General features: G+C 35.4%; 1 protein-coding gene across 1 annotated transcript in view; it reads left to right on the top strand.

The window, feature by feature from the left end:
* Positions 1–5,329, top strand: part of LOC148947130 (uncharacterized) — a 33,781-nt gene extending 28,452 nt beyond the window's left edge. The window contains exon 5 of the mRNA XM_089096895.1: positions 1,413–5,329. Coding sequence (XP_088953021.1) covers positions 1,413–1,547 — 135 coding nt within the window. The 3' untranslated portion in view covers positions 1,548–5,329. The remainder of the gene's footprint in view (positions 1–1,412) is intronic.
* Positions 5,330–16,873: the final 11,544 nt, after the last annotated feature.

Here is a 16,873-nt window from a genome sequence, read left to right on the forward strand (position 1 = left end):
GTGTTTCAGGAGTCGTTCTTAAAGAATTTTGACAAAAGTCAAAATTTGGTGTAAAGTATTGAGGGGAGGGTTACCCACCTCGCATATGGAGTAATTTCTGTTCATTTTAAGTTTCAAAGTTGTTTCTTACTTTCAGTTAAAAACTTTTTGTTTTTTTATTTATTTAATTTATTATCGTTTTCAAATAATGGAGAGAAATCCAGCTTCCCTCCTTGAAAAATTATTTTCCACCAGAGAAAATTTCTCCCGTGGAAATACCCCCTCCCGACAATCCCAACCCCACGGAAAATTTCTCCCAGAACATCTCTACGTGTTAAATTTAGTCGGGAAAGATAAATAAGAAAATGAAAAGAATTTCGCAAGGGAAGTTTGGCAAATTCCCTTGTGTAAAATTTCCACTGGAAAGGTCACACACTGAAACTTTTCTTCCAACGGAACTTTTTATCGTGGTAAATCCTCCCAACAAAAAATCCCCCATCCCCCAAATAAAAGATGTCTTTATACTCCCCAATAACAAACACTATACGTTAACAGTTAAATTTCGTAACTTGTAGCCCTTTCCACGGGGCCTTTAGGTAGTCATGACATCCCCAAAGGTATAGTTATTGTACATTTTAACTATACTGAGCAAAATGGCTATCTCAAAATTTTGATTGAACGACTTTAGGGAAAAGGGCTATGGGAGCTGCCCTCCAATCTTTTTGGTTTTTTTAAATAGGGCACTAGAACTTTTGGTTTCCGATAGCTTGAACCCTCTCCCGATCTTCTAGGATCACTGGTTCGGTACGATCACCCCTGGGAAAAACAAATAAACACGCCGAAAATATCCCCCGGAGCATCTCCACACGTTAAAGATAGTCGAACCAAAGTAAGACAAATAAAAAGAATTTCGCATGTTAGTAAAAGATTTTCGTAGAAGAAAAGACTTTCGTTACAAGGAAATTTTGGACAAATTTCCTTAGGCCTGTAACTCTTAATGGGTTACATTAAACTTAATGACTTTTGTATATTTTGAATCAGCATAAAAATTCAATTCTTTTGATACATTTATTGTTATCAAAACTCTATTGTTTAGAGTTTTGGTTACTGTTGAGCCGTGTCGCTTCCTACTTACAATTCGTTACTGCGAACTGTTTGATGTACGGCTTTCAAAACGCTTTCAATCTTAATAAACCCTTACTTTAACAAACTTTCCCATATAGGAGAGTTTATGTGAAATAAATCCGACTAGCTTGCAATAGCTCTTTTTTAGCTGATTTTATGTTATCCATGTACATATTAGCAGAGTACATTATACAGAGTACATAAGCTCATTTTTTCTCTTGCTGATGTCGGTATGGCTCAATTTCAGCCTTTTCAGTACCTAACGATTTTAGATGATCGATACAAGCAATTGGCTCTTTTCTTTCTAGCTTTCAAACGAGGAAGGATTGACAACGCCGTCTCAAAGATTTGTTTGTCCTCAGTGTTATTTTAACTTTCAAACTGACCAGGCCTTATTAAATCATGCCACTTCTTGCCTGGATGTAGTAATGTTTCCTGAGTAAGGAACCAGTTAATTATTATTGAGGTTAAGGGAACCTAGTTTTGGCTTGTTCTTAAAATCAAACCATTAGTTTCTAGCATTTGATTTTAGCCAATTATTTTAAAGTCGCTGTAATCGTTGTTGAAGTTATTTTGCTGTTGCTTTTTGTGTGTTTCTTAAAAATAATTTCTTCTCTTGTGTCTCATCTCCTGGAGCTAATTTTGAATGTGATAAAGTGCTGCTTAACATCCAAATGTTTTTGTGAAGTGTATTTTGCTTAATTTGTGAGCATGGCTTATATCAAGATATGGGCTTAATCTTTGGTCAAGATAATTTTTAAAACAAAATTTCTTGTTATTTTTTCAGCAATAAAGATACAGTTTAGAAATGAACTTCCTAACTTGGTAAAAAGGAGTTGGTGTGCTTTTTCTATTTTTCAATATGACAATTTTCCATCTAACAATCAACGGGCTCCTCCAAAGTATTTCATATGCCTTCTTTCGTTTAAACATTATCCTCCTTTTGTTATCCATCAAATATTCAACAATTTCATTAAAAAAATCCAGCTATTTTTTGCAACTTTTCAGTAAATTTCTTAATTCAAATTTTTAAAGTTTTAAGAATAAAAAATATAATGTAGAAATAAACTTCGCCACTTAGTAAAAAGAACGAGCTGGTATACCTTTCATATTTCCCAGAATTACAAAAAAACAATTTTCTTTTTTAACTGTAACTTCCAAATTCAATAATCAACAATTTCTAATTTTAAAAACTGAAAATATTAATTGTATGAGCCTGATTGAGTGACAAAAGTGAAAGTTTAGTATGTAATTTGATTCTAAATTTAGCACTTCATTCGCTTAGTAAAAAAAATCTACTGATTTTACGATTCTCTACAGACTAAATTAGCACCAGAGTTGAAGTTTCAGAAGTACGTTTTATTTGCGTATTCAAAATCCTTTAGTACTTAGTTTAAACCTGTTTGCTAAACTGTTGTAAAAATAATGAAAATCTATTTTGGTGGGACTTTCTGTCAATTACTGCCACCTTTAAAGTGCTGAAAATTAATTTCAAAGTTAAATTAAAGTTAAAAATTAAAATTTATTCAAAAATATTAAAAGCCAAAAGTGATGAAAATCTAATCAGGGCCATATCCAGGATTTTTTTTCTGGGGGTGTTTTACACAAAGATTTTTTTCGGAGGGAGGGGGGGGTAAGCAAAAAACGCATAAATTTTTTATATTCATTTGTGTTACGTTTTTACGAGTCAGACAAACATTTCGGGGAGGGGGGAGGTCAAACCCCCTAACCCTCCTCCCTGGATACGGCCTTGAAATCTATCTCCAGTGCGATTCAGTATTCAATCACAGCATATTTCCTGTGAAACGGTTGTTTTCTAATTCACTCTTATTGGCAGCCATTTGTCAAAAGTCTAATGTATTTTCTGCCTAAAAAAAACACCCTCGAATTTTAAAACTAATGTTTCACGTACGTTTGGAAATAGTTATTACGATGTCGAAGTCAGATTTGGTATTAACTAATTAGTATTTAAAATGTGTTTTGTTTAACTAAAAGTTTGATCGTAACATAGAAACTATTTCGGTTGAAGACAGTTTTAGGCCAAAATTAATATAAAATTTTGGCATTAGGGTAGTGCTAAAATGTAATTAGATTCGCCTAATGAAAGATTTATAAATTTTGTCGAGTTCAGCAAACCCAAACTATTATTTTATAATTGTCTTTATCATGTTGCCGTGATATGCTGGAACACAAATGCGCCAAAATATGGAAGTTGAAACACAAAAAAAGACTGAAAACATCTTAGCTACTGGATTAAATCTTATAGTTTTCATGAAATTTCATAATTTTTTTCATTGACAGTTTCGCTGAATGAAATCAGCTTGCTGTACACTCGAACTCTCCCGACTTTTCACGATTTTTTGACAAAAGACAGGGTAAATTTGCAAATAAGAATTGTAGAATCGAGAATTATCCTTAAATATTTATACCAAAGAAAAGTTGAAAACTATCACTTTTATTTTATGGAATTTTTTTTTGTAAAAAATAGAGAGATTTATAAATTCAACATTCAATAAATGGTTCAGACTATGAAAAAATATCAATAAAACACACTTCCCTTGTTTTTCTATGATAAAATACGGATGCTGAACTTTATTATTGGTGAAATGAACAGAGATGGACAGATTTGTTTGTAAAATTTTCTGTCAATTTTTGTATGACATCTCTCGAAAATTTAGATTTTTTTGCCCAGTCTTTTGAAAGACATTCGATAAATTGAAAAGAACATGAATAATATTTGGCTCCATTAATATTTGAAGCCAAAATTATTGCTTGGAGCCATATTTCGTGCTCACTGGCTTTTCTATAATTTGAAGTCATAGGTTCCCCACTCTCTATAATTTAAAATTGGCGCTTGTTTTTAACACCGGATTAACTCTTGTTTATGACGGAGACAGCACTTTCTTTCCGTCGCAAAACAACAACAAGTAAAATAAATAGGAATTTACCCAAGACAGTGAAATTTGTTTATACCTTAAGTATATTTCGGCTCTATATCCAAGAGTCTCTGTCCTCAGCAGATTACAAAATATAAATGAAGCATTATTTGTAAAAAATTACAAATATAATTAAAACAAACCTTGCAATAAAATCGGATCTTTAAAACTAAAATTGAAAAATTAAAACTATCCCAGAATCGTTACTTTAACAAAATTTAACCAATACTCTATTTTTGGACCAGGATTTTTTTTTATAATTCATGTTCGAATTTGTAGGTAGTCGAATATAATTCGTATTCGAATTTGTAGGGAGTCAAATTCGTTGTCATCTTTCAAGTTGTAAAGTAATTCTGCAGTCGCACAATTTTCTACGTCCTGCCTATCTTAAAGAAACTTTCTAGTTTCTTTCGGATTTGGTTGGATACAATCCCTGTATTTTGTAGTACAGTAAGTCGTATTAATAATTATTTTGTAAATTGTTGTTATTGGGATCTTGAAAGTGGGGGGGATTTCCTTTGAAAAAGAATTAGAGTGTAACAGATATTGTGGTGCTAGAAATAAAGAGAAGAAACCAATAAAAAGATTTGCACATGCGTCCTTACAAATAACTATGTTTGTAATCAAGTTTTATCGGCAATTCTTGAAATATTGGAGCTTTCCTTTCCAAAGTTTCTAGGTTTTAGAATGGGTTTAATGCTGGAGTATTCACTTGTTATTTGTAGTAGGATAAATCTTAGTAATTATTATTGATGGATTTCTATGTATGACACATATTGTAGTGGGTATTATATTTAAATTCTTCCACCTACATGACCGTTCATCAGCGAAAGTATCCTTATCATATTAGTTCATGGTAATTTTTAAGTACATGTTTTGTCTTTTTTTTGCTTTATATTCCATTTTCCCCCCTCCGATAAAAAATGAGTTTACCCTCGCCTTGGAAGTAAGATATTCAATACGTGTTTAGTTGTAGCTGATTCATGTTCACCCAGAGGGAAGTAATTATTCTTATTTTAGGAAGTTTCCAGTCTCTAGTTTAAATTCGTAAAATATGAGATATTCTAACTGTTAGACAGTAATTTTTTATGTATTCACTTTTAGCTTCATGATTCACTTTTTAATCGTTGTTCACAACGATTATTTAATCGTTAGTTGTTCTGAGTCATTTGTCATCTTGTGGAATTTCGCATGCATCGTAAAATGCAAAAAATGGTAAGACCACCCTTGGGAAAGAATGATGTAATTTTTGTCCTTTAAATGTATAATAAATATGACGTTACTTACATGAAAAATGTTTTTTTTTCAAATTTAGACTCGAATCGAATTTTCTCAAACTCGTAACCTATCTAGATTATTTTTATAGGCTAGGAAATCTGAGGGTGAGAATAAAAAAAACAATAATAAAAATAATAATTTGGAGCTTTTTTTAGAAAAGAAACGCATACATAATACAAAGATGAATAATAACATATACAATTAGCAATTTCGATTGACAATTTTCGGTTTTCGATAAATATACAACTTCTCATCAGATGGTATATACTTTTTTTTCCAACAGTTTCCCTCAATGAATAGTGCTTTTGATGAATATGCAATATTACATCAGGAATCTGGCAACATTGCTTCCTGAGACTTTTTGACCTTGCAAAAAAGCTTTAATTGTGCCGAAAGTCACAATATTTTTTGGTACAAAAACCACTTTCAAAGTTGTAATATCGTCCTCTCCCTTTGTATCTTTTGTTTTAATTTTTCTCCCTATCTTCCCTCCTTCTTCCTCCTCCTGCCTCTTGTATCCAGTTTGCCGCTGGCAAGGACATCGATATGAATATTCACCAGGATTTTCTATATTATATTTCTTACTATGAACCACACTCCCCATTCTTCAAAATTACTCTGTGCTCTCCCCGAAGGGAAACTTCTCTTTGACGAGATGTTGGCTGTACTTTCAGTGGATAAATGTCTCTTTTGATCAGTGTGGCCAGATTGGCTTATTTTACGCCAAACTGGCTTATTTTGTTGGCGACTGGTGTGAAAATTTTTGGAACTGGCTTGTGGCTTAAAACTTGGCTATTTTTATTTTGAACTGGCTTATTTCTTGGCGTGATTTACTTTTTCGGGAAGAATTTATATTTTTTGGCAATTCATCCGATTTTCGAACGGACGAACGAACGAATGCTCACGAAAGGTCAAAATCACGTTTTAACTCTATGGTCAAAATACGAATCTAATCGCGGCACTACGGTGGAGTTTTCAAATCCTAAGAGACACGTGGCTTCGTAACAACAGCATAAAAAGCATTAGCCATTAAGCCATGGGGTTGAACTACAGCTGAAGGTACAGTATATTAGCTGTTACTTATCAGTATAGAATAACGCCAGTAATCAAACTCATAACAGACATGTCTGTAACATCTACAGATCCTGTTTAACTGTTTAGTTCATGTGAGTTGTCCAGGAGTCGTCATGCTGTCGTCATGTACACTCTAGCTATTTTCTGTGGTTTGTATCTCTGTACAAACAGATTGGGTACACAGCCTAGCCGACTGGGTCCACACCCCAATGCATTGGGTACTGCCCTCAATATATTGGATACCCCCATACCCGTTTTCACTTTTTGTCTAGGTCTATTCTGAGAAAATACATTTAGCCTATGTATATTTGAGGTTTTCTGTGCATCACTTCAGTTTAAATATGCTCAAAGGAAGAAACAAATTGGTCATTGGTTTTCTCAGAATACATACAAAAGTGAAAAGTGTTATGGGGCAGTGGTGGATATTAATTGTTTTATGTACTACCATCAACATAATGTACTACCTCACCACTTCAGTAGTACACCACAGGATCTGGACTTAAGAATTTGAGTGCTACACCCCACAATTAGTACTACATTAAACATGGCATAGGTCCTCCTCCGCCCTCTATGGAGGAGGTCCTGCTATGCTATAGATAGAGTAGTACACTGGGTTAGATGTAGGTATCAAATGCTGAGGTACAGATCCTGCGGTATGCTACTACAGTGGTGAAGGAGTACATTATATGTTGATGGTTGTACATAAAACAATTAATCCCTACCTGGTATGGGGGGGTACCCAATGCATGGAGGTGTGTACCTCAATGCATTGGCGACCAGAAAAGTGGGTCTATGCTAAAGAAAAATAGCTGGGGTACATGACTGGTTTGCACCCCCATTTTTAGCGGTGATGAACATCATCTTGTGACACAATCAAACCTGTAGAAATCAATCTTGTTTCAGACTCACTTTTATTCATTTTCCCCAATGTATTAGCCTATAGTTAAATACTAGAGAAATTAGCTATATATAATATAGGCTAATAGCTAATATGTAATAAAGTACCATATAATACTAATGAAAATAGCAGAAAGAGATATAAAAATACAGGAGCAGGATAAGTAGAAGATTTACCCTTGCTATGATGTCTGATTTCTTTGTTACTGTTGCTGTAGCCTACGCCTATAGGGTAAGACTCCTAGTGATTAGCCAGTGCCTAATCTGAGCTGTATCTCTGATTAGAATGCAGTATGTCCTTTACCATGCAGCTGAGACTTTACTCTTGACCACTACTAATTTTCAGAATTATCAATCTTGGCCAATAGTCTACAAATCTTGACCACAACATTGATAATTAAACATGATACATTACCTTTAACAGACAGCAACTATGGAAGGCATCCTATAGTTTTGTTATTTAGAAAAAAACCTTTCAGATTTCGAAATAAACAAGGTTCATTGTTATATTAAATTTAATCAATCAACTGTAGACAATCAAGGCAAGTGTCCTGAAAATCAGATCATTGACCCCTCTTCTTTCTGGGCTGGGTTGACAATAGATCCAAATCTTAAATTTGTTCTTCTTTTCTCATGATAAGTTCATACACTTCTTCTGGGGAGAATTCAATTTTTAATGAATGAGATAATCCCTTACTACATAGTTTCTCTTGTTGTAAAAAATATGTTACTGTTATAGTAAACTACCTTGTTGTAAACACTGCTTATTAATATTCAAAATGTGGATGAATATGGAAAGATGTAAATCAGCTATTAGCTAATAATGTGAGGTAACATCATAGTAGTATTTATCTAATTCAATATAGTCAGCGTATTTTGACCCACTATATATGGTGTTGTAGATTTAGATCCATTTACAGTTTTCTTTTCAGTCTTTTATAATCCACTAGTATATGCTTAGGGGTTTCTTCTGTGTTTTTACAGTACCTTCCAAATGGGCTATTGGCAACTTATCCATTTGGCTGCTTTATTTTGTATGAGGGAGAGTGGTGGTTGAAGTTAGCTATATTTGAACACAGGCAGTTGAACCAGACTGAGTGTATACTGGTTGGAAAGGGGGATAAATTTGGTGGCTTTAATTCAAGCAATGTTTTTAGTCATAATCTAGTCGTATCCCTTATAGTTAGAGATTTCACTGGTTCCATTTGGGTTTTTGCTTCTTTCTTTGCTATCTTGTCTGCTTTTTCATTTCCGTCTTTACCTAGATGACGAGGTATATATTGAAATTTAGTAACAAAGCCTAATCTTCCAAGGCTGCTTAGGTTTTCTTTGGTTTGATGTAGGCCTAGGACCAGTGTTTCACAAGTAGTGTTTCATAGTATATAGACAGCAGATTTGGAGTCAGAGAATACTACTATATGTTTATTGCTCTGTTTCAGTTTAATTAGAGTCTCTGAGCATACATTGATTGAAGCTACTTCAGCTGTTAATGCTCTCGCCGACAATATATTTATTCCAGACAAGACCCAGATTCGCCGACCTACCTCTTAGTGTGAGTCCAGTGACAAACTTTGGAGACATAGAAAACCAGTGGAGACGCCTGCTCGAGGTTGACTGGAATGAACATTTTGGCGGAGAACTTCCAAAAGACTCCTCTGAGTTCTGGGTCCACGTGCTTCAATTCTATGAACCTATCGGAGAGCCAGTCATTCAGGATTTGGCAAAATGGGCATTGTCTTTGCTGACTTTGCCTATCAACAACACAGTCGTTGAGAGAGCGTTTTTTATGATGAACTGTGTAAATTCAAAACTTTGGAATAGAATGCTTTTACGAATCCTAAACACAAATTTGATTTTTCGACTGTGGATGTCTGTCAGTGGCAACTGCTTTTCGTCATTCGTACCATCGGCCAAAATGAGTTCGTTCAAAAGTTCCATATTTTCAAAAAATGGAGCTGAAAATGCGTCTGACAGTGGACGATGTGGCAGAGCTGCTGCGGCTGACGCTGACAGGGAAGAAGATGAACTCAGTGACATCTTAGAGGCATTTGGTCAATCTTAAAGGGCTATGAAAGACAGATATTCTTAATCACCGAAAATTCCACCCTGGAGCATTTTTTTTTCCAATCTACCACTTTTTTTTAGTTTTCCCGTCATAAAGCGCCTTAAAAGGTACGCCCTCACTCAATGACTGGCAGCCAGAGTTCGGACAGCTATCTTGCGCTAAAGGTCAATATAATTATGATAAGTTGTAAACTTCTGAAATCGATGAGTGAGTTGGCTCTCGCAGCACAGCAACAAAATTCAATTCTTAGTTTGTCTTACGTAAAAGTATCAAAATTTATAACGCGTGTCATTCCCAATCTGGCCCACGATACTTCCCTTCCATGTTTAAAGTGGTGGAATGTTCGGACTTCGTTAAAATGTGGCTCATCAAACAGTAACCTGGAGATCCGTCCCAGCAAGAACAAATAAAGACTAAGAACCTTCGTCTCCCTATCTCGATACTACAACCATGCGGACTCGAATAAAATACGGCTGATACCTGGCGAATTTGAGCGGAGGTGGAGCTGGCGCGGTACATTACAATTCGTTACCTCAACAACTCGCTCTTCGCAGTACAGCCCCGGAGAAGAAAAATTGAGTGAGAACAAGTGAAAGTGTTTGATTACACTTATCATTCACGCCTGGAGGCCTGCTACGGTCTTTTCCCCGCAAATACGGGGCGGCGATGAGGGAAAGTAGACGGCCGTCAACTCAGTGCTCAGCCAGTTCTCAAGTTGGCTCCACCTCCGCTCAGATTGTGCGGGTTATCCAATAGTCAGTTCATGGACCAAAGACGGAGAATCTACTCAGTCTTATTTGTTTTTGGTCCCAGGGACGTATTGTGATTCGTGATAGCCAATTATGACCCTGGAATGGACTTGTGATAAAGATAAAAGTACAATTGTGTTCCTTGTGTACCTTTCGTAGCCCTTTAAGGGCGTTTTGGCCTCGCATTTATCATTGGGAAAAGGACTTTAATCCAAAGCTTTGACTTTACACAAAGTGATTTCCATAATTTTATGAATCTATATGTGGTAATATCCAATGATCTGATTTTCGTTTGTGTATCTATGTGATAATAAACCAATGAAATAATGATCTTTTTTGTTTTTGTCTGCGGGCTAAGGTCGTTATTAAGTAATGCATCATTATATCCAACCAATACATAAGGGCTGGTACACAATTTTAAGAATTTGTTCTGGCAATAACTCTATTGCGCCAAAAAGAACCTCTGACTGAATCGAAATGTTTACATTAAAACGCCTTGGGTCACGGGGTATCATTACAGCACTCGGAGGTTCAACTCAGGGAAACTAGGGGGTACAGAAAGTGTATCGCACACATGGAGAGTTCTCGAGCTACCACCGAAGAACCTGAACCAATGGACGTGCTTTTCAATAATTTTCCCCGAAATTATAGACTAGACCGTAAGCACAGTCGAGAATATTCTGAACCTCGCACGCGGAACTCTCTGTAAAGTCTCTAGAGTTCCACAGGTGGTAGCGGTTTATCGCAATTCTACTAAATGCAGCCTCAAAATAATCTCTAAACTGGAACTGAATTTCCGCAAACCAGGGAACGAATTGAAAGGTCGATAATGCCAGTAGGATCAAAGGACCTGAATAGTGGTGAGTCAAGGAGGCACACATGTGCCTCTATAAAGAGGCGACCCACCACAATGTTAAGCGATTTCAGGTCCTAGAGGTCGCAGAGAGACAGCGGTAATCGCATTTTGTAGCCCAAGCTCAAACTAAGAAACTTGCAAAATGTCATCCTCTTCCGACTTTATCTTGATAAGTAATAAACTGTACAAAAACGTGTAGAAATTATTTGAAAAAAACTACGTTTTCTAAAGAGTTAATCGAACTTAACACGAACAGAAATTATTCAGTATATGAAAGGGGCTGTGCCCTCCTCAACGCCTCGCTCTTTACGCTAAAGTTTGACTTTCTCACAACTCTTTTTTTTAAACAATAAAAACTTTAGCGTAAAGAGCGAGGCTTGAGGAGGGCACAGCCCCTTTCATATACGGAATAATTTATGTTCGTTTTAAGTTTTAATGTCGGTCCTTACTTTCAGTTTAAAGAAATTTTTTTATATTTAAAGGCTGCGAAAGCGGGGGTTTGGGGGCGGCAGCCCCCCAACTTTGCCTCGTAATCCCTGTACGTTTTAAGGTTCGACCTTGTAACTCAGCCTCTTTAACTCTTTAGAAAACGTAGTTTTTTTCAATATTTCTATAAAACGGCCGTCAAAACTTGGACACCATTAAAAGTAAAGTTAAATTTTGGGCAAAAAATTGTCTGGCTTATTTTTGGCGTGTTTTTCAAAGGCTGCGGCTTATTTTTTTTGTTCACGATCTGGCCACACTGTTGTGAATGGGCATCCGTTTTGTCTCATGGTTGGAGAATGGGTTGAGACTCACATGAAATCTTTCTTCTGTTTTTGGTGTGGGGGAAGCACGGGGAGTTAGTTGGGGAAGGCGCGGAGACTTACAATTTTGTGTTTGGGGCAAGAGTTGAGAGTATTTTTTCTTCATGCGCTCCGGTTTCTCCTATTTTCTGATAAATTATATCTGGCTAGTAAATATCTAGCTTATATCTGGCCTCTGGCTAGTAAATTATAGGCTATTTCCCATAGTCTGCGATACAGCCATGAAATTCATTTTTATTCGCTTTCATAATATAGCTACGTATATAGCTTAAAACACTTTGAGTTATTGGTCAATTTCTTGCTTAGAAACAAGCAAAAAAAGTATAAGATTTCACAGCATAACATTATATCTGGTGGACGACGCTTAGTCTGAAATCCCGTTGTCACAAATTAATACCAAAAGGGAATAAATAATTATTGAAATGTTAAAATCAATACTATATTACCAATACCATGCATTAAACAATACTTAAATGAAGTCGGTGTACCAAAATTTGCCAAGCGTTCTATGTTAGTTTCTCATCAAAGATAATTTATGATCAACTTCCTTATGCATAAATGTTGGCAATTAGCATAAGCAAACCATAGTCCATAGCTGCAAAATTCGAATTCAAGATACTAAAAAGCTCATTTTTAAATCATCAAGATAAACCAGGCAACTTATTTCATGACCTTTTGACGTTAACATTTTCTGTACTGCTAATTTCATCTACACCGATATAGTAATTTATGAATTTTCAGACACTTCCCTCTTTTTGTTTAATATCTAAGTATAGGGTGTCTGAAATAGTTATGGTGTTGTTATTACTTAATACAAGGGAAAGAATAAAGCTAAAATACATATTTCTCGTGAGCTATGCAATATCTTCACACTCTAATGATCAAAACTACATGCTTGTAATCACTTTAAAACATAATACTTACATCCAAAGAGACCGACATAAAATTTGGCGAAAATGGTAACCATCTAAGGATGTAAATATAGACAACAGTGTCCAGAGCAAAACCACATATCTGAATCTTTCAAAAGTTTATAGGAGAGCAAAAATAAGGTTTCTAAAGGTGTCGACAACGCTGTTTTTCGGACAACTTTCAAATGATTTTTTTTGGGGGGGGGGGCGCAAGATGACTTTATATTTTGCACTGGGGAGTAAGTAAAACGATTTTTCTCTGATCCTTAGATAAAAGTAACACACTACGGTTTTTTATAGCATGTCGTGGTCAAGGTTCGCTGCTATTCAATAATATTTACACTGACCAGTCTACATTGTCATTACGAACAAAATTATTGTCAAAGTTTTAGCAAGACTAAAACAGAACCAAGCTCGAGGTAGGTGATTTAGGCAACCTTTAAATACAACCCCCCTCCCTCTTTAAATTAGGAGGATCTTATAAAATCTCAATTTTAGATAATACTTATTTCAAAGAACCCAATAAACCATTCTTGCTTTGTTAAGACAGCTTTTGACAAAAGTCAAATTTTCCGTTTGATAGCCGGATGTCACATCGCCTGGCAAAAAATGATTTTATTGGAAGAATATTCGGGCCAGTCTTGTTTCAAATGAGAGTCAAATATTTTTTTAGCCGGTCGGCAAAACATTGTGGCGATAAATAAAATCTCCTTCTTTATGTCTTGGTAAAACGTATCTTTTTTCCCATATTCAAAAGAATCTTTTGTTTTACGAGTATTTTTCAAGGGCGACTTAAGCTAATTTCACTATCAATATCAATAATACATTAAATCCGGAATATATAGGCTATCGACGTCGTTTGGTCGCTTTCGCTTGAGGACCGTTCACAATGAGACTTCACTAATAATGAGGTTTAGCTTGCGCCAATTTCAGCAAATCAGATTTTTCTATATTTTTCTGATCTGTCAAAAATTCTGATTGGCTCAAATTAGCGCTAGCTAAATCTCGGTATTAAAAAAATGGGTACTAGTGCATTAGATGGTAACTTTTATATACTATGCAAGGAAACCAGTCATGCAGTGACAGAAGAAACCCGCCAGAGACCGGTTATTTTCAAAGAGACCGCTATTAAGATTAAAATAAAAAAACAAGTTTTTTTAACTGAAAGTAAGAAACGAAGTTAAAAATTAAAACGAACAGAAATTATTCTGTATATGAAAGGGGCTGTCCCCTCATCAACGCTTCGCTCTTTACGCTAAAGTTTCTTATTGTAAAAAAATAAGAGTTGTGAGAAAGTCAAACTTTAGCGTAAGGAACGAGGCGTTGAAGAGGGGACAGCCCCTTTCATATACGGAATAATTTCTGGTCGTTTTAAGTTTTAACGTCGTTCCTTACTTTCAGTTAAAAACTTTTTTTTTATTTTAATTTTTGAAAGTTTTTGAATTAATGCATGTTTTGATATTGGCTAACCGTACATGAATAATTAAAACCAAATTTGTATATTAATTTTAATTTTATTTGGTTAAATGGCTTTCTCGAACTTTTTTTGATTTATTTACGAACGCTTTTTATTAGTAATAAATATACGTAACTTACGAATTAACTTATGTAACGAACTTCTATATTCATACATTTTTAATACCCGTACATTAGGGGGTTCGTCCCCTAGTCAATACCTTGCTCTTTAAGCTAAAGTTCAAATTTTGTTCCAATTCTTTAAAAATGACCCCTTAATCACAAAGTCCGTTAATTAGAATAAATATCTCTCATGAAAGTACTAAAAAATCTTTGGCTTAAAGAGCGAGGTATTGACTAGGGGGTGAACCCAATCGTATACGTAATATTTTAATTAATACCCGTACATTAGGGGGTTCGTCCCCTAGTCAATACCTTTCTCTTTAAGCTAAAGTTCAAATTTTGTTCCAATTCTTTAAAAATGACCCATTAATCACAAAGGCCGTTAATTAGAATAAATATCTCTCATGAAAGTACTAAAAAATCTTTAGCGTAAAGAGCGAGGTATTGACTAGGGGGTGAACCCAATCATAGATGTAATATTTTCAGTTCGTTTAAAGTTTTGATGTTGCTCATTACTTTCAGTTGAAAAACTTTATTTTTATTTAATTTCTTATCTTTTTCTTTAATAATGATGGGAAATCCGGCACTCCCTTCATAGCAATGTCCCTTCCCCCGTGAAAACTCCCTTCATGGAAATATCCTTCCATGTAACGCCCGACCCCCCCCCCTCCACCAATCAGAAAAAAACCCCTCTGAAAACGTCTGTATACTTCCCAATAACCAATACTATATGTTAACATTGGGTAAAGTTGATAACTTTCAGCCCTCCCCCCGGGGACTTCGGAGGATTAAGTCATCCTAAAAGACATAGTTATCATATTTTCGACCATGCTGAACAAAATGGCTATGCCAAAATTTTGATCGAGTGACTTTGGGAAAAATGAGCGCGGGAGGGGGCCTAGTTATCCTCCATTTTTGTTCACTTAAAAAGGGCACTAGAACTTTTCATTTCCGTTCCAATGAGCCCTCCCACGATATTCTAGGACCACTGGGTCGACACGATAACCCCTGGAAAAAAAAAAAAAATAAACACGCATCCGTGATCTTTCTTCTGGCAAAAAATGCAAAATTCCACATTTTTGTAGGTAGGTGCTTGAAACCTCTACAGTAGGGTTATCTTATACGCTGAATATGATGGTGTGATTTTCATTAAGGTTCTATAACCTTTAGGGGGTCTTTCCCCTTTTTTTCGAAAATCAGCCAAATTTTCTCAGGCAGGCAACTTTTGATTAGTAAGACTAGACTTGACCGAAACTTATATATTTGAAATCAGCATTAAAATCTGATTCTTTTGATGTGTCTGTTGGTATCAAAATTCCGTTTTTCAGAGTTTCGGTTACCATTGAGCCGGGTCGCTCCTTACTTACAGTTGGTTACCACGAACTGTTTGAAATGGAATGAAGAGCAGTTTTCATTGCGTTTCCGATATTTAAACTGTTGTTTTTGGGGTTTAGGGGGGATGTACCTAGGTTAGGTTAGTTTACGTATATAATATATGCTCTGCTTTACCCCCCCCCAACCACCCCCACCACTTAATGTTCAAATGTATAGCCCAAACTCGCTCTATTATATATTCATCCTATTTTATTTTATTTCATTAGCATTAACCAAACTTGAATTTTTAGAAGTGACCATCTAATGCACCAGTACCAAAAAATATAACTGTAAATCGTCCTTTAATAACATTTACTCTCTGACTTCAGCTTTAACAGTTTTAGATAAGTTTCGAATAAGACATAGCTTTGATACTAAAGGACCATGACAGCTGACTGCTTAGAGTTTCTAAGAGCGAAAAATAAAAATTGAGATAGAACTTTTGGAATTAGGGGGGCAAAAATCCCTTACCAAAGCCTAAGAGTGTAGTTTAGCCTACTAAATGAGAAGTTCTCACCTTCTAACCACATGCTCTCGTGGAATAACTTGACCCTCACACATTATTTTCTCGTGAGAAATCCCGTATCTTCCGAAGTCCTGCGAAGTAAGTAGGTTACAATAAGTCTCAATTGTTAAAATTAACTTAAATTTGAACGTTATTTCAAAAATTAAAGGTTAGTCCTTATTAAGCTAAAATATGAAACATTCAAACAGACAAAAATAAAGAAATAAATCAGACATTAAACTTTATACAATGTCTCTAACATTAAATTTCAGTTAAAAAAGAAGATATAGTATCAACAAAACGAAAAAAAAGAAAAAGAAAAAAAGAGGAGCAATATGAGCAATAATTTAAAAATAAGAGGTCTATTTCAAGGGGGCGTCAACAATTTATTGCAAACAATGGTACACAAGGGTTCGGGAAAATAGTAAAACTTAAGCGGTTTGTTTATTGACCCTTCTCTTTTTTGTGCCAACTGAACAACTACTCGCCTCCACAATTCAAAAGAGATGAAATTAATTTATGAGAACAAACTAAGGACCAAAATATATACGAAAGAATTGGCTACTAGCCTATGTGACTAAAGAAAGCCATAAACCCCTATCCCACGGTTGCCGGCTGCGAGCCAGTTGGAGGAATATTTCTGTATGTTCGATGGTAAATGAATTCAATATTATGGTTGTTTTTGGGTGGCATGGCCAAAGAAGCATTAAGTAGTTGGTGCTCTTCTTGTACAGTCTTAG

Source organism: Artemia sp. Qi Xiang Cuo, chromosome 11 (genome assembly GCF_049724085.1).
Source record: "Artemia sp. Qi Xiang Cuo chromosome 11, ASM4972408v1, whole genome shotgun sequence".
Lineage (NCBI taxonomy): Eukaryota > Metazoa > Arthropoda > Branchiopoda > Anostraca > Artemiidae > Artemia > Artemia sp. Qi Xiang Cuo.